The 18,786-nt window shown below is 62.1% G+C and overlaps 2 protein-coding genes across 3 annotated transcripts; one reads left to right on the top strand and one right to left on the bottom strand.

Annotated features, from left to right (window-relative positions):
- Positions 1-53: 53 nt before the first annotated feature.
- MAPK7 (mitogen-activated protein kinase 7) lies at positions 54-6,202 on the top strand. Its single transcript, XM_065655297.1, has 7 exons — positions 54-136; positions 764-928; positions 1,543-1,708; positions 2,596-4,163; positions 4,679-5,052; positions 5,488-5,615; positions 5,961-6,202. Exons 2-7 carry the CDS (start codon positions 769-771, stop codon positions 6,091-6,093), a joined length of 2,529 nt encoding a protein of 842 aa, XP_065511369.1. The 5' UTR covers positions 54-136; positions 764-768; the 3' UTR covers positions 6,094-6,202.
- Positions 6,203-7,532: 1,330 nt separating this feature from the next.
- Positions 7,533-18,269, bottom strand: LOC136001197 (syntaxin-1B). Of its 2 annotated transcripts, XM_065655281.1 has the most exons (10): positions 18,149-18,269; positions 15,888-15,962; positions 13,800-13,899; positions 12,562-12,636; positions 12,403-12,476; positions 11,416-11,524; positions 11,235-11,308; positions 9,808-9,945; positions 8,789-8,899; positions 7,533-7,613 (listed from the first exon to the last, which is right to left on the bottom strand). In XM_065655281.1, the coding sequence occupies exons 1-10, from the start codon at positions 18,176-18,178 to the stop codon at positions 7,533-7,535; spliced, it is 867 nt and encodes a 288-aa protein (XP_065511353.1). In that variant the 5' UTR covers positions 18,179-18,269. The 2 variants fall into 2 exon arrangements, with proteins under 2 accessions (XP_065511353.1, XP_065511352.1); XM_065655280.1 differs by lacking the exon at positions 7,533-7,613 and having other exon boundaries at positions 8,624-8,899.
- Between the last annotated feature and the right edge of the window lie 517 nt (positions 18,270-18,786).

Below are 18,786 nucleotides of genomic sequence, written 5' to 3'. Positions count from 1 at the left end.
CCGTGGCAACGAGGGGGCGGGGTGCGCGCTGATTGGCCGGCGGAGACGGGGGGGCGGGGCCTGCGGGGGGAGGCGCTGATTGGCCGCGCGGCTCCGGCCACATCCGGGTCCCCCCGCGGGGAAGCGGCGGGAGGAGGTGAGGGGGGGGCGGTTACCATGGGAACCGGGCCGAACGCCTGGGTCCCCCCGGACTCCTGGGCCCCCCCCGAGCTCCTGGGTCCCTCCCGGACGCCTGGGTCCCCCCCCCGGACGCCTGGGTCCCCCCCCGAACGCCTGGGTCCCCCCCCGAACGCCTGGGTCCCCCCCGGACGCCTGGGTCCCTCCCGAACGCCTGGGTCCCTCCCGAGCTCCTGGGTCCCCCCCCGAACGCCTGGGTCCCTCCCGGACGCCTGGGTCCCCCTCCGGACTCCTGGGTCCCCCCCCGGACTCCTGGGTCCCCCCTCCCCGAACTCCTGGGTCCCCCCCTCCCGGACTCCTGGGTCCCCCCTTCCCGAACTCCTGGGTCCCCCCTTCCCGGACTCCTGGGTCCCCCCTTCCCGAACTCCTGGGTCCCCCATTCCCGGACTCCTGGGTCCCTCCCGAACGCCTGGGTCCTTCCTCCCCGAACTCCTGGGTCCCCCCTGAACTCCTGGGTCCCCCCCCGACGCCTGGCTCCTTAGAATACGTGGGTCCCCAGGACATGTGGGTCCTTGGGGTCTCTGGGGCCCGGACGCCTGAGTCCTCAGCACGTGTGGGGCCCGGACGCCGGGGTCCCGTCCCGCAGGCCCCATGGCGGAGGGCGAGCGGGGGGCGGGCGGGGGCCCCCTGGCCCTGCTCAAGGCCCGAGCCCTGGACGTCACGTTCGACGTGGGCGACGAGTACGAGATCATCGAGACCATCGGCACCGGCGCCTACGGCGTCGTCAGCTCCGCCCGGCGCCGCGACACCGGTGAGCCCCGCACGCCTGGGTCCCCCCAGAACTCCTGGGTCCCCCCAGAACTCCTGGGTCCCTCCCAGAACTCCTGGGTCCCTCCAGAACTCCTGGGTCCCTCCCTGAACTCCTGGGTCCCTCCAGAACTCCTGGGTCCCTCCCCGGACTCCTGGGTCCCCGCTCGAACTCCTGGGTCCTCCTCCTTCCCAGAACTCTTGGGTCCCCCCAGGACTCCTGGGTCCCCCTCCCTGAACTCCTGGGTTCCCCCTGGACTCCTGGGTCCCCCCAGAACTCCTGGGTCCTCCCGAACTCCTGGGTCCCTCCCGCACAGCTGGGTCCCCGCCAGAACTCCTGGGTCCCCCTCCCTGAACTCCTGGCATCCCCCCGGACTCCTGGGTCCCTCCCGAACTCCTGGGTCCTTCCGGCACACCTGGATTTCCCCCGCACACCTGGGTCTTCTTGGGGTGGGAGATTTGGGGTCACCCGGGCACCTGGGTCCCCTTGGGTGGGTTTCCCGACCGAACTCCTGGGTCCCCTCCCCACCCGAACTCCTGGGTCCCCTCCCCACCCGAACTCCTGGGTCCCCCCACCCGAACTCCTGGGTCCCCCCGCCCGAACTCCTGGGTCCCCAGGCCAGGCCGTGGCCATCAAGAAGATCCCCAACGCCTTCGACGTGGTGACCAACGCCAAGCGGACGCTGCGCGAGCTCAAGATCCTCAAGCACTTCAAGCACGACAACATCATCGGCATCAAGGACATTCTGCGCCCCACGGTGCCCTACGGCGAGTTCCGCTCCGTGTGCGTCCCCAGCTGTGGGGCTGCTGGCCCCGTAGCGACGTCCCCGGCTCATCCTGGGGGCACTTGTGGGGCAGGGGGACACGTGGGATGGAGCCCGAGTGGTCCGTGGGGACACCACGGGGACGGCCCCCACCCCCTCCCGGACGCCTGGGTCCCCTTGTGTGGGGCGCGGGGACACGTGGGGTGGAGCCCACCTGGTCTATGGGGTGGTGATGACCCATAGGGATGTCCCCGACCCCCTTTCGGACGCCTGGGTCCCTGGGATATGTGGGTTCCCGGGGTGTGTGGGGCCCGGACGCCTGGGTCCCCCTCCCTGGACGCCTGGGTCCCTCCTGCACGCCTGGGTCCCTGGGATATGTGGGTCCCTGGGGTGTGTGGGTCCCCCTCCCTGAACTCCTGGGTCCCCCTCCCTGAACTCCTGGGTCCCCCTCCCCGCACTCCTGGGTCCCTCCTGCACGCCTGGGTCCCTGGGATTTGTGGGTTCCTGGGGTGTGTGGGTCCCTCCCCGAACTCCTGGGTCCCTCCCCGAACTCCTGGGTCCCTCCCGAACTCCTGGGTCCCTCCCCGAACTCCTGGGTCCCTGGGATATGTGGGTTCCTGGGGTGTGTGGGGCCCAGACGCCTGGGTCCCTCCCGAACTCCTGGGTCCCTCCCCGAACTCCTGGGTCCCTCCCCGAACTCCTGGGTCCCTCCTCGAACTCCTGGGTCCCTCCCCGAACTCCTGGGTCCCTGGGATATGTGGGTTCCTGGGGTGTGTGGGGCCCAGACGCCTGGGTCCCTCCCCGAACTCCTGGGTCCCTCCTCGAACTCCTGGGTCCCTCCCCGAACTCCTGGGTCCCTCCCGAACTCCTGGGTCCCTCCCCGAACTCCTGGGTCCCTCCCCACCAGCTACGTGGTCCTGGACCTGATGGAGAGCGACCTGCACCAGATCATCCACTCCCCGCAGCCGCTGACGCTGGAGCACGTGCGCTACTTCCTGTACCAGCTGCTGCGCGGCCTCAAGTACATCCACTCGGCCAACGTCCTGCACCGCGACCTCAAGCCCTCCAACCTGCTGGTCAACGAGAACTGCGAGCTCAAGATCGGCGACTTCGGCATGGCCAGGGGGCTGGGGGGCGACCCCCGGCACGCCAAAGCCTTCCTGACCGAGTACGTGGCCACGCGCTGGTACCGCGCGCCGGAGCTGCTGCTGGCGCTGCACCGCTACACCCGCGCCATCGACATGTGGTCGGTCGGATGCATCTTCGCCGAAATGTTGGGGCGCCGGCAGCTCTTCCCGGGGCGCAACTACGTCCACCAGCTCCAGCTCGTCATGGCGGTGCTGGGGACGCCGCCGGCCGCCGTTATGGCCGCGATCGGCGCCGAGCGCGTCCGCGCGTACGTCAAGAGCCTCCCGCCGCGCCCGCCGGTGCCGTGGGAGAGCCTGTTCGGCGATACGGACCCCGACGCGCTGGGGTTGTTGGGGAGGATGCTGCGTTTCGACCCGCGCGAGCGCGTGGGGGTGGCCGAGGCGCTGGGCCACCCGTTCCTGGCCAAGTACCACGACCCCGAGGACGAGCCCGAGTGCGTCCCGGCCTTCGACTTCGCCTTCGACCGCCGGGCGCTCACCAAGGAGGAGATCAAGGCGGCCATCGTGGCTGAGATCGACGACTTCCACGCGCGGCGCGACGGGATCCGCCGGCGCATCGCGCTGGCGCCGGCCGGCGGGGCGGGTGACGCGGGCAATATGGCCGCCGGGGGGCGCGGGAAGGCGGGGGGCGCCAACGGGGCCAACGGTGGCGCCAACGGGGTCAACGGCGCCGACGGGGTCAACGGCGAGGGGGGCGCGGTCAACGGTGAGGTCAGCGCGGGCAAGGGCAAGGTCAATGTGGTCAACGCTGAGGTCAACGTGGTCAAGGCCAATGTCAACGCCAATGTCAACGCGGTCAGTGTGGTCAACACTGAGGTCAGTGTAGTCAACACCAGCATCAACGCGGTCAACGCCAATGTCAACGCGGTCAATGTGGTCAACGCCAATGTCAACGCCAATGTCAATGTGGTCAACGTCAACGCGGTCAATAGCCGTGTCAACATGGCCAAGGCCAACGTGGCCAACGTCAACGCGGGCCCCTCCAGTGTCAACGTGGCCAACATCAACGCGGCCAATGTCAACGTGGGCCCCCCCGGTGTCGATGTGGGCCCCTCCAGCGTCAATGCGGCCAACGCGGCCATGGCCAATGTCAACGTGGCCATGGCCAACGTCGACGCGCCCGACGCCGCCATCGCCGCCCCCGCCTGGCCCTGCGCCGACGTGGACATGCCCAGCCCCGCCCCCGCCCCCGACTGCCCAATGGGGTCCCCGCGGGTGAAGGCGGAGCCGGGGGCCCCGCCCAAGCGCGACGGCGCCATCTCGGACGACACCAAGGCCGCCCTCAAGGCGGCGCTGCTCAAGTCGGCCATGAGGAACAAGAGCAAAGGTGGGGGGGGCGGGGAGGGGCGCCCGGATGCCTGGGTCCCCTGATGGGGTGCAGGGTTGGGTTGGTGGCTTCTGCTCAAGGTTTTGGTGGCCAGGAGGGGGTTGGGTTGGGTTGGTCTTGGTTGGGTTGGTTGTGGTTGGGTTGGTCATGATGGGTTGGGTTGGTCATGGTTGGGTTGGTCATGGGTGGATTGGGTTGGTCATGGGTGGATTGGGTTGGTTGTAGATGGGATGGGTTGGGTTGGTCATGGTTGGGTTGGGTTGGTCGTGGTTGGGTTGGTCATGGTTGGTCATGGTTGGGTTGGTCACGGTTGGTCATGGTTGGGTTGGTCATGGTTGGGTTGGTCATGGTTGGGTTGGTCATGGTTGGTCGTGGTTGGGTTGGTCATGGGTGGGTTGGGTTGGTCATGGTTGAGTTGTGTTCATCATGGTTGGGTTGGTTGGGTCGGCTCCTATTGGCTCCCATTGACTCCCCTTGCTCCCGCTCGCCTCCCATTGGCTGCCCCCTTCCCGCAGACCCCCCGCCGGCCCCCCCGGACGCCCCCGACGTGCGCAAACCGGTGACGGCGGCCGAGCGGCAGCGCGAGCGGGAGGAGAAGCGGCGCCGTCGGCAGGAGCGCGCCCGGGAGCGCGAGAAGCGGCAGCGCGAGCGCGAGCGGCGCCGGGAGCCGCGCGGCCTCGTCCTGAGCGACGACGACCGACACCTGCTGGAGCGCTGGACGCGCATGCGCGACCGCGCCCGCCCCCCGGCCCCGCCCGCGGCCCCGCCCGCAGCCCCGCCCACGGCCCCGCCCCAACCGGCTCCCCAAGCGCCGGGTCCCCAACCGTGGCCGGAGCCGCCGCCCGACCCCGACGTGGCCACCGTGACCCAACAGCTCTCCAAGTCACAGGTGAGGTGTCCCCCCGTGTCCCCCACATTGTCCCCCAGTATCTCCCAGTGTCCCCCAGACAGTAGGTTCCAGAGTTTACTGCGAATACTTTGAAGACCGTCAGTAGGTTCCAGAGTTAACGTTGCACTGTATATACTGTAGATGTGATCACTAGGTTTTAGAGTTAACACTGCTATGAATAGTGTCCCCCAGTGTCCCCCAGACAGTGGGTTCCAGAGTTAACGCTACTGGGAATACTTTGAAGACCGTCAGTAGGTTCCAGAGTTAACGCTGCGCTGTGCGCACTGTAGAGGTTATCAGTAGGTTCCAGAGTTAACACTACTATGAATAGTTTTTCCCAGCATCCCCGGGGTTCCGGGGAGGGACCCAGGCATCCGGGAGGGACCCAGGTGTCCGGGCAGCGGGTGTCCCGCTCACAAGCGGCGCCCCCCGCAGGTGGAGGACCCGCTGCCCCCCGTGTTCTCGGGGACCCCCAAGGGCAGCGGCGCCGGTTACGGGGTCGGGTTCGACCTGGAGGAGTTTCTGAGCCAATCGCTGGACGCCGTGGGCGACGCCAAGGACAGGTGAGGGACCCAGGCGTCCGGGAGGGACCCAGGAGTTCGGGAAGGGGACCCAGGCATCCGGGGGGGGACCCAGGTGTTCAGGGGAACCCTGGCGTCCGGGGGGGGGGACCCGGGAGTTCGGGAGGAACCCAGGCGTCCAGGGGGGGACCCAGGAGTTCGGGGAGGGGACCCAGGAGTTCGGGAGGGACCCAGGAGTTCGGGAGGGACCCAGGCGTCCGGGTGTCCCCTCTTCCCCACCGCGTCCCTTCCCCCGGGTGGTCCCCGAACCCTTCGAAAAAGGGACCCAGGTGTCCGGGAGGGGACCCAGGCGTCCGGGCTGAAGCCCCGCCCCCCTCCCCGGCCCAGCCAAGCTGATTCGGCGCCGCTGTCGGCCTCGCTGCTCGCTGATTGGCTGGAGGTCCATCGCCTCAGCCCCGCCTCCCTCGAGAGCCTCCAGCGCGACCTGGGCTCCCCAATGCTGCTCGCCGACGACCTTTGACCCCTGAGCCCCCACCCCCCCCAGGGGACCCAGGCGTCCGGGCCCCGCCCCCCCTCGGGGGGGGGGAGGGGCTTCGGCTCCGCCCACCTGATTAAATTGGTGAAGGAAACGACCCCGATTTGGCCCCGGGGCGGGGAGGGACCCAGGCGTCCGGGGAGGGACCCAGGAGTTCGGGAGGGACCCAGGAGTGTGGGGGACAGAGGAGTGTGGGAGGGACCCAGGCGTCCGGGGAGGGACCCAGGCGTCCGGGGAGGGACCCAGGAGTGTGGGGGACCCAGGAGTCCGGGGGGGACCCAGGAGTTTGGGGGGAGGGGACCCAGGAGTTCGGGGAGGGGACCCAGGAGTTCGGGAGGGACCCAGGAGTCCAGGGAACCCAGGCGTTCGGGAGGGGAACCAGTAGCGTGGAGGAGACCCAAGAGTTCGGGAGGGACCCAGGCGTCCGGGAGGGGGGACCCAGGAGTTCGGGAGGGGACCCAGGCGTCCGGGGGGGCGGAGCAAGAAGAGGCGGAGCCGGGAGGCTGCGGGTCACCCAGCACGGGGGGCGGGGCCAGCGGACACGCCCCACCCCCCCGGCTCCGCCCACTTTTGGGGGAGGGGGGGCGAGTTGGGGGGTTAATTGGGGGGGGGCGTTAATTAATTGGCTGAATGGCTGATTAATGGGTTGGGCGGTTCATTAGTTAGTTGGGTGGTTGATTAGTGGGTTGGGTGGGTGGTTAATGGGTTGGATGGTTAATTAGTTGGTTAATTGGCTGGATGGTTGATTAATGGGTTGGTGGGATGGTTAATTAGTTGGTTGGGTGGTTAATGGGTTGGATGGTTAATTGGCTGGTTAATGGGCTGGATGGTTAATTAGGCGGTTAATGGGTTGGATGGTTAATGAGCTGGTTAATGGGTTGGATGGTTAATTAATTGGTTAATTAGTTGGTTAATGGGTTGGATGGTTAATTGGTGGTTAATGGGCTGGATGGTTAATTGGTGGTTAATTGGTTGGATGGTTAATTAGTTGGTTGATGGGTTGGATGCTTAATGAGCTGGTTGATGGGCTGGATGGTTAATTGGTGGTTAATGGGCTGGATGGTTAATTGGCTGGTTAATTGGTTGGATGGTTAATGAGCTGGTTGATGGGCTGGATGGTTAATTAGTTGGTTAATTGGTTGGAGGGTTCATGGCCCATCCCCCCATGACCCCCCAGTTCCCGCCCCCCCCGTGACCCCGGCATCACGTGACCTCTGACCCCCCCCCGAACGGCAGCGGGAGGGACCCAGGCGTCCGGGGGACCCAGGCGTCCGGGGGCTGATGGGATGGATGAAGGTCCCAATTAATCGTCTCATTATTTATTGGGGGCGAGCGGGGGGGGGTGGGGGGGGCGGGCGGTCTCGTTCCCGGGGGGTTAATTAATGGGCGATTAATTAAGGGGGGGGAGGGGCGGGGGGGAGGGGCTACAGGCCCAGGGTGCCCCCGATGGACGAGGCCAGAACCACCCCCAGCACCACGCAGCAGATGATGATCATGATCTTCTTCTGCACCCGCCCCCGAGGAACACGCAGGCCGGAACCCCGGGGAAACCCAAATTGCAACATTTCAAAATTTCAAAATTTCAAAATTTCAAATTTTCAAAATTTCAAAAATTCCCAAAATTTTAAAATTTTGAAAAATTAAAAATCATAAGGTGGAATTTCAAGAATTTCAAAAACCAGAAGGTAAAATTTAAAAAAATCAAACCAACAATTTAAAAATAAAAATTAGAAGTTATTGGGAAGAGTTTAAAAGGTAGACACCGAAATTTAAAAGTAATTTTAAAAGGGGTTTAAAAATAACGTACGAGTTGATTTAAAAGTAAGAATTAAAAAGATAGAAATCAATGTTTCAAGGTTAATTTCCAAACAAAATTTAAACCCATAGAAATTAGTGTTTAAAAAGAATTTAAAAGTAAAAATTGAAAAATATAGGATTTAGGGTTCAAAAAGAATTTAAAAATAAAAATTGAAAAATATAGGATTTAGGGTTCAAAAAGAATTCAAAAATAGAAATTGAAAAATATAGGATTTAGGGTTCAAAAAGAATTCAAAAATAAAAATTGAAAAATATAGGATTTAGGGTTCAAAAAGAATTCAAAAATAAAAATTGAAAAATATAGGATTTAGGGTTTAAAAAGAATTCAAAAACAAAAATTGAAAGAAAATTAGAAATCGTTTAAAAGTGAAGGTTAAAAGTAGACCAATCAAGGTTTAAAAAATGATTTGAAAATTGATTAAAAGTTGATTTAAAAGTTAATTGAAAATGAAAATATGAATTAAAAGTTAAAAATACAGAATGAATTAAAAATAAGAACATGAATTAAAAAGAAAAATTTAAAATTAAAAAATAAAAATACGGATTAAAATTATAATTAAAATGAAAAACATGAATTAAAACGTAGAAATAAACATGAATTAAAAATTTAAATTTAAGATATGGATTAAAATTACAAATAAAAACCAAATTGCGCGACAAAACAGAAATAATTTTAAAATTTAAATGGATAATGAGAATAATTGAGGAATTCGTCGTCCGGCAGCAGGAAGAGAACGGAACAGAGAGCGGCCGGTTACGGACCAAGGACCCAGGCGTCCGGGCCCCGCCCCCCGGGAGGGACCCAGGCGTCCGGGCCCCATTTCCCCCTGAGGGACCCAGGCGTCCGGGCCCCCCGGCTCACCCTCCGCGCTTTGCTCTGGTATTTTACGGCCTTCTTGGTGTCGGACACGGCGCGTTCCACGTAATCCACCGAGTGCTCCACGTTGTACTCGATGCGGTCGATCATCTCCCCCTAGGGACACGCCCCCCCGTGGGACACGCCCCCCCGTGGGACACGCCCCCCGGACACGCCCCCCCATGGGACACGCCCACCGCGGGTCCTTCGTGAGCCAATCAGGCCCAGCGATGGGCTTGGGTGGGTTCTAGATGAGCCAACGAGGCCCCAGAATGGGGTTGGGTGGGTTCTAGGTGACCCTTGGTGGCCCCAAGACCTTCCGACCACCCAATTCACTGACCGACCAATTAACCGTCCAACCAATTAAACAACCACCCAATGAATTAATCAATCACCCAAGCCATTAATTAACCAACTATCCAATTAACCAACTATCCAATTAACCAACTATCCAATTAACCAACCATCCAATTAACCATCCATCCAACCAATCAACCAAGTATCCAATTAACCATCCATCCCACCCATTAACCATCCCACCCATTAACCATCCCACCCATTAACCATCCCACCCATTAACCATCCCACCCATTAACCAACCACCCGACTAATTAACGAGCCACCCAACGCGTGAACCATCCAACCAATTAATCAACCACCCTACTCATTGACGAACCACTCAACCCATTGACGAACCACTCAACCCATTGACCACTCAACCCATTGACCACTCAACCCATTGACCACTCAACCCATTGACCCCCCACCCAATTAACCCCCCACCCAATTAACCCCCCATCCAATTAACCCCCCACCCAATCAACCAACCATCTGGTGGCACCTACAGGAGCTGTTGGGGGGTTCTGGGTCACCCTTGGTGGGTTCTAGAGGAGCCAACGAGGCCCCAAAAACGGGCTTTGGCGGGTTCTAGGTGGCCCAGGGGCCTCTGGGGGTGTCCCCCCTGGGTTTGGGGGGTCCCCCCTGGGTTTTGGGGTCCCCCCCGGGTCTGGGGTCCCCCCGCTCACCTGGCTCTCCACCAGCATGGCCATGTCCACGAACATGTCGTGCAGCTCGCGGATACTGGTCTCCAGCTTGATGATCTCGTTGTGCCGCGTCTCGATCTCGTTCAGCGCCTGCTTGGTCATCTGGGAGTCCATCTTGATCTGGGCGGGGCCGGAAAAGTGGGCGGGGCTTCCTCCCCACCCCGGGAGGGGCCAACGGGGGCGTTGGGGGGTGGGTTTGGGGGGGTTCTAGGTGACCCAATGGGTTCTAGATGAGCTCGTTGGGCTTGGGATGACCCCATTGGGTTCTGGGTGATCCCATTGGGTTCTGGGTGATCCCATTGGGTTCTAAGTGCCCCCATTCGTTTGTAGGTGCCCCCATTGGGTTCTAAGTGACCCCATTGGGTTCTGGGTGATTCCATTGGGTTCTAAGTGACCCCATTGGGTTCTGGGTGATTCCATTGGGTTCTAAGTGATCCCATTGGGTTCTGGGTGATCCCATTGGGTTCTAAGTGATCCCATTGGGTTCTGGGTGACCTCGTTGGGTTCTGGGTGACCCCATTGGGTTCTGGGTGACCCCATTGGGTTCTGGGTGATCCCATTGGGTTCTAAGTGATCCCATTGGGTTCTGGGTGATTCCGTTTGGTTCTGGGTGATCCCATTGGGTTCTGGGTGACCCCGTTGGGTTCTGGTTAACCCCTTGGGTTCTGGGTGGTCCCGTTGGGTTCTGGGTGATCCCATTGGGTTCTAAGTGACCCCATTGGGTTCTGGGTGATCCCATTGGGTTATAAGTGACCTTGTTGGGTTCTGGGTGACCCCATTGGGTTCTGGGTGACCCCGTTGGGTTCTAAGTGACCCCGTTGGGTTCTGGGTGGCCCCACTGGGTTCTAAGTGGCCCCATTGGGTTCTGGGTGCCCCACTGGGTTCTAAGTGACCCCATTGGGTTCTGGGTGGCCCCACTGGGTTCTAAGTGGCCCTATTGGGTTCTGGGTGCCCCACTGGGTTCTAGGTGGCCCCATCGGGTTCTGGGTGCCCCACTGGGTTCTAGGTGGCCCCACTGGGTTCTGGGTGCCCCACTGGGTTCTAAGTGACCCCATTGGGTTCTGGGTGCCCCACTGGGTTCTAAGTGGCCCTATTGGGTTCTGGGTGCCCCACTGGGTTCTAGGTGGCCCCATTGGGTTCTGGGTGCCCCACTGGGTTCTAAGTGGCCCCATTGGGTTCTAAGCGGCCCCACTGGGTTCTAAGTGACCCCATTGGGTTCTGGGTGGCCCCACTGGGTTCTAAGTGGCCCTATTGGGTTCTGGGTGACCCTGTTGGGTTCTGGGTGACCCTGTTGGGTTCTGGGTGGCCCCACTGGGTTCTAAGTGGCCCTATTGGGTTCTGGGCGCCCCCGTCGGGTTCCAGGTGCCCCCCGGGTCCCAGGCACCCCATAGGCCCCATAGGGCACCTACGTCATCGGTGAAGATGGCCAACTTGCCGCTCTCCAGCATGTCCTCCAGCTCCTCATTGGTGGTCGTCCGACCGGCTGTAGAAGCGACAACGGGCGACGTCACCCCCGGGGTGACCCCCCCGCCCACCGGGGGGTGTCCCCAAGGTTTGTGTCCCCCCCGCCCCCCGGGTTTCGTGACCCACTGATCTCCAGCTGGCGCTGGATCCGGTCCTTGCAGCGGTCGCGGTACTTGGACTGGGTGGCGTTGTACTCGGTCATCACCTCCACGAACTTGCGGGACAGCGTCGAGTGCTGGGGGGACACGGGGGGGACGCCGGGGGTGACGGCGTGGCCAGGGGGTGGTGTCACCCCCATATTGGGGAGGGGACATGGGGGTGACATTGGGGGTGACATTGGAGGTGACGACGTGTCCGGGGGGTGGTGTCACCGGTGTCACCCCCATATTGGAGAGGGGACATGGGGGTGACATTGGGGGTGACATTGGGGGTGACATTGGAGGTGACGATGTGTCCGGGGGGTGGTGTCACCGGTGTCACCCCCATATTGGGGAGGGGACCTGGGGGTGACATTGGGGGTGACGACGTGGCCAGGGGGTGGTGTCACCCCCATATTGGGGATGTGACATTGGGGGTGACAACGTGTCCAGGGGGTGGTGTCACCGGTGTCACCCCCATATTGGGGAGGTGACATTGGAGGTGACGACGTGTCCGGGGGGTGCTGTCACCGGTGTCACCCCCATTGGGGGGACATGGGGGTGACATTGGGGGTGACGCTGTATCCGGGGGTGCTGTCACCGGTGTCACCCCCATATTGGGGAGGGGACATGGGGGTGACATTGGGGGTGACGACGTGGCCAGGGGGTGGTGTCACCCCCATATTGGGGATGTGACATTGGGGGTGACAACGTGTCCAGGGGGTGGTGTCACCGGTGTCACCCCCATATTGGGGAGGGGACATTGGAGGTGACGACGTGTCCAGGGGGTGCTGTCACCGGTGTCACCCCCATTGGGGGGACATGGGGGTGACATTGGGGGTGACGCTGTATCCGGGGGTGCTGTCACCGGTGTCACCCCCATATTGGGGAGGGGACATTGGGGGTGACATTGGGGGTGACGCTGTATCCGTGGGTGCTGTCACCGGTGTCACCCCTGGGGTGGCCGCGGCGTCACCTGCGTCTTGCGGATGCGCAGATCGGCCGATGAGCGGTTCATCCCCTCCTCCTGCTCGATGCTCTGCTCGATGGCTGCGGGAGGGGACGCGGGGTCACCGCGCGTCCCCCCGCGTCCCCCCGCGTCCCCCCGGGTCCCCCGGTCCCGCCGCCGGGTCACCTTTCAACTTGGAGCGCACTTTGTTGGCCGTTTTCTTGATGTCGGCCGTCAGGTCCTCCAGCTCCTGCTTGGTCTCTGGGGGGCGGTGGGGACGCGGGGGTCACCTCCCCATGCTGGCCCCACATCCCGGTGTCCCCCTGTCCCCCACGTCCCCCCACGTCCTCCCGTGTCCCACTGTCCCCCTGTCCCCATGCCCCTATATCCCCCTGTCCCCGTGTCCCCCTGTCCCCATGTCCCCCCATTGTCCCCCTGTCCCCATGTCCCCCTGTCCCCAATGTCCCCTTGTCCCCAATGTCCCCCCATGTCCTCCCGTGTCCCAGTGTCCCAATGTCCCCCCATTGTCCCCATGTCCCCAATGTCCCCTTGTCCCCGATTTCCCCCCATGTCCCCCTCTCCCCCCATTGTCCCCCTGTCCCCAATGTCCCCGATTTCCCCCGTCCCCATGTCCCCTTGTCCCCATGTCCCCAATGTCCCTGATTTCCCCCCGTCCCTGTGTCCCCATATCCCCATGTCCCCCTGTCCCCAATGTCCCCCATGTCCCCATGTCCTCGATTCCCCCCGTGTCCCCCAATGTCCCCCCCGTGTCCCCCTGTCCCCGCATTGTCCCCATGTCCCCAATGTTCCCCGTCCCCGATTTCCCCCCTGTCCCCTTGTCCCCATATCCCCATGTCCCCCTGTCCCCAATGTCCCCTTGTCCCCGATTTCCCCCCATGTCCCCCTGTCCCCAATGTCCCCCCATGTCCTCCCATGTCCCACTGTCCCCATGTCCCCAATGTCCCCGATTTCCCCCGTCTCCATGTCCCCATATCCCCATGTCCCCCTGTCCCCAATGTCCCTGTGTCCCCGTGTCCCATTGTCCCCATATCCCCCTGTCCCCCATGTCCCCCCATGTCCCCCTGTCCCCGATTTCCCCCTTGTCCTCCTGTCCCCACTGTCCCCCCATGTCCCCCTGTCCCCCCGTCCCCATGTCCCTGTGTCCCCATGTCCCATTGTCCCCTTATCCCCACGTCTCCGTGTCCCTGTGTCCCCATATGCCCCTGTCCCCGATTTCCCCCCGTGTCCCCAATGTCCCCCATGTCCTTATGTCCCCATGTCCCCCTGTCCCATGTCCCTGTGTCCCCCTGTCCCCGATTTCCCCCCATGTCCCCCTGTCCCTGATTTCCCCCCATGTCCCCCGTGTCCCAGATTTCCCCCCGTGTCCCCGTGTCCCCCTGTCCGTGTCCCCCCGTCCCGCTCACTCTCGTCGGGGTTCGGGGCGGCCAGGATGGCGCTGTGCTGCTTCTTCACCTGCTCCACGTCCTCCGAGAGCTTCTCGATGCAGCCGCGGATCTCCTCAACCTGGGGACATGGGGACATGGGGACATGGGGACACTTGGGACATGGGGACATCAGTGGGGATCTCCTCAACCTGGGGACATGGGGACAATGGGGGGGGACATTGGGGACATGGGGACATCAGTGGGGATCTCCTCAACCTGGGGACATGGGGACATTGGGGACATGGGGACATCAGTGGGGACATTGGGGACATGGGGACATCAGTGGGGAGATTGGGGACATGGGGATATCAGTGGGGATCTCCTCAACCTGGGGACATGGGGACATCAGTGGGGACATTGGGGACATGGGGACATCAATGGGGATCTCCTCAACCTGGGGACATGGGGACATCAGTGGGGACATGGGGACATCAATGGGGACAATGGGGACAATGGGGACATGGGGACATCAGTGGGGACATGGGGACATCAATGGGGACAATGGGGACAATGGGGACATGGGGACATCAGTGGGGACATTGGGGACATTGGGGACATGGGGACATCAGTGGGGATCTCCTCGACATGGGGACATTGGGGACAATGGGGACATGGGGACATCAGTGAGGATCTCCTCAACCTGGGGACATGGGGACATTGGGGACAATGGGGACATGGGGACATCAGTGGGGATCTCCTCAACCTGGGGACATGGGGACATCAGTGGGGACATGGGGACAATGGGGACACGGGGACATCAGTGGGGATCTCCTCAACCTGGGGACATGGGGACAATGGGGACATGGGGACATCAGTGGGGACATCAATGGGGATCTCCTCAACCTGGGGACATGGGGACCATGGGGACAATGGGGACATGGGGACATCAGTGGGGATCTCCTCAACCTGGGGACATTGGGGACATTGGGGACATGGGGACATCAGTGGGGACATGGGGACATGGGGACATCAATGGGGACAATGGGGACATGGGGACATCAGTGGGGACATTGGGGACATGGGGACATCAGTGGGGATCTCCTCAACCTGGGGACATGGGGACATTGGGGACAATGGGGACATGGGGACATCAATGGGGACATTGGGGACATGGGGACATCAGTGGGGATCTCCTCAACCTGGGGACATTGGGGACATGGGGACATCAGTGGGGACATGGGGACATGGGGACATCAATGGGGACAATGGGGACATGGGGACATCAGTGGGGACATTGGGGACATGGGGACATCAGTGGGGATCTCCTCAACCTGGGGACATGGGGACATTGGGGACAATGGGGACATGGGGACATCAATGGGGACATTGGGGACATGGGGACATCAGTGGGGATCTCCTCAACCTGGGGACATTGGGGACATTGGGGACATGGGGACATCAGTGGGGACATGGGGACATGGGGACATCAATGGGGACAATGGGGACATGGGGACATCAGTGGGGACATTGGGGACATGGGGACATCAGTGGGGATCTCCTCAACCTGGGGACATGGGGACATGGGGACATTGGGGACAATGGGGTCATGGGGACATCAGTGGGGACTTGGGGACATGGGGACATCAATGGGGACAGTGGGGATATGGGGGGACAGGAGGACATGGGGACACCATGGGGGTCCCAGGGGTGGCCGTGGGGCTCTCTGGCCCCTATAGGGTCCACGTGTGGGGCCGGGGGCTCTGGGGGGCTCTATGGGATCCATATGGGGGTTGGGGGGGGTCTGTGGATCCCATGGGGGGTCCGCGTGTCCATGGGGGCTCTGGGGGCTCTATAGAGCCTCTATAGGGTTGGGGGGGTCTCTGGGCCATATAGGGGGTCTGTGGATCCTATAGGGGGTCTGGGAGACCTGTGGGGGGTCTGGGGGCTCTATAGGGTCCATGGGGTGTCTGGGGGTCCTATAGAGGGTCTGTAGAGTCTCTATAAGTTTGGGGGGGGGTTGGTTCCATAGGGGGTCTCTGGACCCTATGGGGGGTCTGGGGACCCTGTGGGGGTCTGGGGGGTCTCTGGGGGTCTCTAGGGTCCCTATAGGTGTCTATAGGCCCCGACCTGCTCGAAGAACTCGTCCATGAAGTGATCGCGGTCGACGTGGACGACCTCGTCCTCATCGTCGCTGTCCTTGGCCTGTGGGGGACCCAGGCGTCCGGGAGGGACCCAGGCGTCCGGGGGTGGACCCAGGAGTCCGGGAGGGACCCAGGAGTCCGGGGGTGGACCCAGGAGTTCAGGAGGGGACCCAGGAGTCCGGGAGGGACCCAGGCATCCGGGAGGGACCCAGGTGTCCAGGGGGGACCCAGGCATCCGGGAGGGGACCCAGGTGTCCGGGGGGGGACCCAGGAGTCCGGGAGGGGACCCAGGAGTTCAGGAGGGGACCCAGGTGTCCGGGGGGGACCCAGGCGTCCGGGAGGGACCCAGGTGTCCAGGGGGGACCCAGGAGTCCGGGAGGGGACCCAGGAGTTCAGGAGGGGACCCAGGTGTCCGGGGGGGACCCAGGCATCCGGGAGGGGACCCAGGCGTCCGGGGGGGACCCAGGAGTTCCCCCCATTCACAAACTGAGCGCTGCGCCCCTATTGGCCGCCCTCCCCCCCGGCTCATTTGCATACGTGGGAGGAGCCGGGCCGTGATTGGCCGAGGGCTGTGAGTCATCTCCATGGCCTGATCCCGCCCCTCCCCATTGGCTGCTGGGCCCGGCTCATTTGCATAAGCCCCGCCCCTGCACCACAGCCCCCCCGCGCGCCATTGGCTCCCGCCGTGCCTCATTTGCATAAAGCGCCCCTCCCCGCGCCCCCTGATTGGCCGCCGGCTCCCCGGCCCCGCCCCCCGCGCTGTCCTGGCCGCCCATTGGCCGAGCCCGGGGGGTGATCCCCTGGGCCAGGCCCCGCCCCCTGCGGGGACCCAGGCGTCCGGGGGGACCCAGGCGTCCGGGGAGCCCCCGCGTGTCCCCCCACAGCCCCTATAGCCCCCATAGGACCCTATAGCGACCCACAGCGCCCTATAGCGACCTATAGCACCTATAGCACCCTATAGACCCCACAGCCCCCATAGCACCTATAGCACCCCATAGCACCTATAGCACCCCATAGCACCCACAGCCCCCATAGCACCTATAGACCCCATAGCACCCACAGCCCCCCATAGCACCTATAGCACCCTATAGACCCCACAGCCCCCATAGCACCTATAGCACCCTATAGACCCCACAGCCCCCCATAGCACCTATAGCACCCTATAGATCCCACAGCCCCCCATAGCACCTATAGCACCTCATAGCACCCACAGCCCCCATAGCACCTATAGACCCCATAGCACCCACAGCCCCCCATAGCACCTATAGCACCCTATAGACCCCACAGCCCCCCATAGCACCTATAGCACCCCATAGCACCCACAGCCCCCCATAGCACCTATAGCACCCCATAGCACCCACAGCACCCTATAGCTCTGTATGGTGCCCCATAGTGCCCTAGAGCATCCTATAGACCCCCATAGCACCCTATGGCATCCCAGAGCCCCCACTGAACCCTATAGCACCTTACAGCCCCCTATAGCACCCACAGCCCCCCATAGCACCCACAGCACCCTATAGCCCCCCCTTAGCGCCCTATAGCACCCCATAGCACCCACAGCATGCACAGTACCCTATAGCATCCTATGGCCCCCCAGAGCACCCTATAGCATCCCATGGTGCCCCATAGCGCCCTATGGCCCCCTATAGACCCCACAGCACCCTGTAGCACCCACAGCCCCCCAGAGCACCCATAGCCCCCTATAGCGTCTTATAGCTCCTTATGGCATCTTATGGACCCTATGGCATCTTATAGACCCCATAGCATCCTACAGCCCCCTATAGCATCTTATAGACCCCATAGCATCCTACAGCCCCCTATAGCATCTTACAGACCCCATAGCATCCTACAGCCCCCTATAGCATCCTATAGACCCCATAGCATCCTACAGCCCCCTATAGCATCCTATAGACCACATAGCATCCTACAGCCCCCTATAGCATCCTATAGACCCCATAGCATCCTACAGCCCCCTATAGCATCCTATAGACCCCATGGCATCCTACAGCCCCCTATAGCATCCTATAGACCACATAGCATCCTACAGCCCCCTAGAGCATCCTATAGACCCCGTAGCATCCTACAGCCCCCTATGGCATCTTATAGACCCCATAGCATCCTACAGCCCCCTATAGCATCCTATAGACCACATAGCATCCTACAGCCCCCTATGGCATCTTATAGACCCCATAGCATCCTACAGCCCCCTATGGCATCCATAGCCCCCCGCCCCGCCCCCCCGCTCACGCTGCGGAGCTCCTGGGTCCGGTCCTTCATGGTGGGGACCCAGGCGTCCGGGAGGGACCCAGGCGTCCGGGAGAAGAGAGAGAGAGGGGACCCAGGCGTCCGGGAGATGGGGGGGAGGGGGAGGGGGGGGGGTCAGGATGGGGTTGGGGGGAGGGGAGGGAGGGAAAAAGGAACCCAGGCGTCCGGGAGGGGACCCAGGCGTCCGGGAGGGGACCCAGGCGTCCGGGGGCTGCGGCGGCGGCTGCGGCTGCGGAGGGGGGAGGGGAGGGGGGGGGAGGGGGGGAGGGGGAGGGGGAGGGGCGGCTGCGCAAAAGGGGCTGCGGAGGGGGGCGGGGCCGCTGCACGATCGGCCCTTTGCACACCCGGCCCCTTGCACGATTGGCCCTTTGCACGATTGGCCCTTCGCACAATTGTATCTTTGCACACTCGGCCCCTTGCACACTCGGCCCCTTGCACAATTGGCCCTTTGCACGCTTGTCTCTTTGCACGCTTGTCTCTTTGCACGATTGTCTCTTTGCACAACTGTCTCTTTGCACACTTGTCCCTTTGCACAATTGGCCCTTTGCACAATTGGCCCTTTGCACAATTGGCCCTTCGCACAATTGTCTCTTTGCACAATTGTCTCTTTGCACGATTGT

The sequence above is a fragment of the Caloenas nicobarica genome, chromosome 38 (assembly GCF_036013445.1).
Source record: "Caloenas nicobarica isolate bCalNic1 chromosome 38, bCalNic1.hap1, whole genome shotgun sequence".
NCBI lineage: Eukaryota > Metazoa > Chordata > Aves > Columbiformes > Columbidae > Caloenas > Caloenas nicobarica.
Note: the sequence above shows the minus strand (reverse complement) of the source record. Positions and strands in the feature narration are given on the sequence as shown.

Coding starts and splice junctions, on each gene's coding strand:
- MAPK7 (XM_065655297.1), top strand. CDS start 769: ATGGCGGAGGGCGAGCGGGGGGCGGGCGGGGGCCCCCTGGCCCTGCTC. Junction 1,709..2,595: donor TACGGCGAGTTCCGCTCCGT/GTGCGTCCCCAG, acceptor CCTCCCCACCAG/CTACGTGGTCCTGGACCTGA. Junction 5,616..5,960: donor GTGGGCGACGCCAAGGACAG/GTGAGGGACCCA, acceptor TCCCCGGCCCAG/CCAAGCTGATTCGGCGCCGC.
- LOC136001197 (XM_065655280.1), bottom strand. CDS start 18,178: ATGAAGGACCGGACCCAGGAGCTCCGCAGC. Junction 13,900..15,887: donor TGGACGAGTTCTTCGAGCAG/GTCGGGGCCTAT, acceptor CCATGTCCCCAG/GTTGAGGAGATCCGCGGCTG. Junction 9,946..11,234: donor TGGCCATCTTCACCGATGAC/GTAGGTGCCCTA, acceptor GGCCCCGCCCAG/ATCAAGATGGACTCCCAGAT.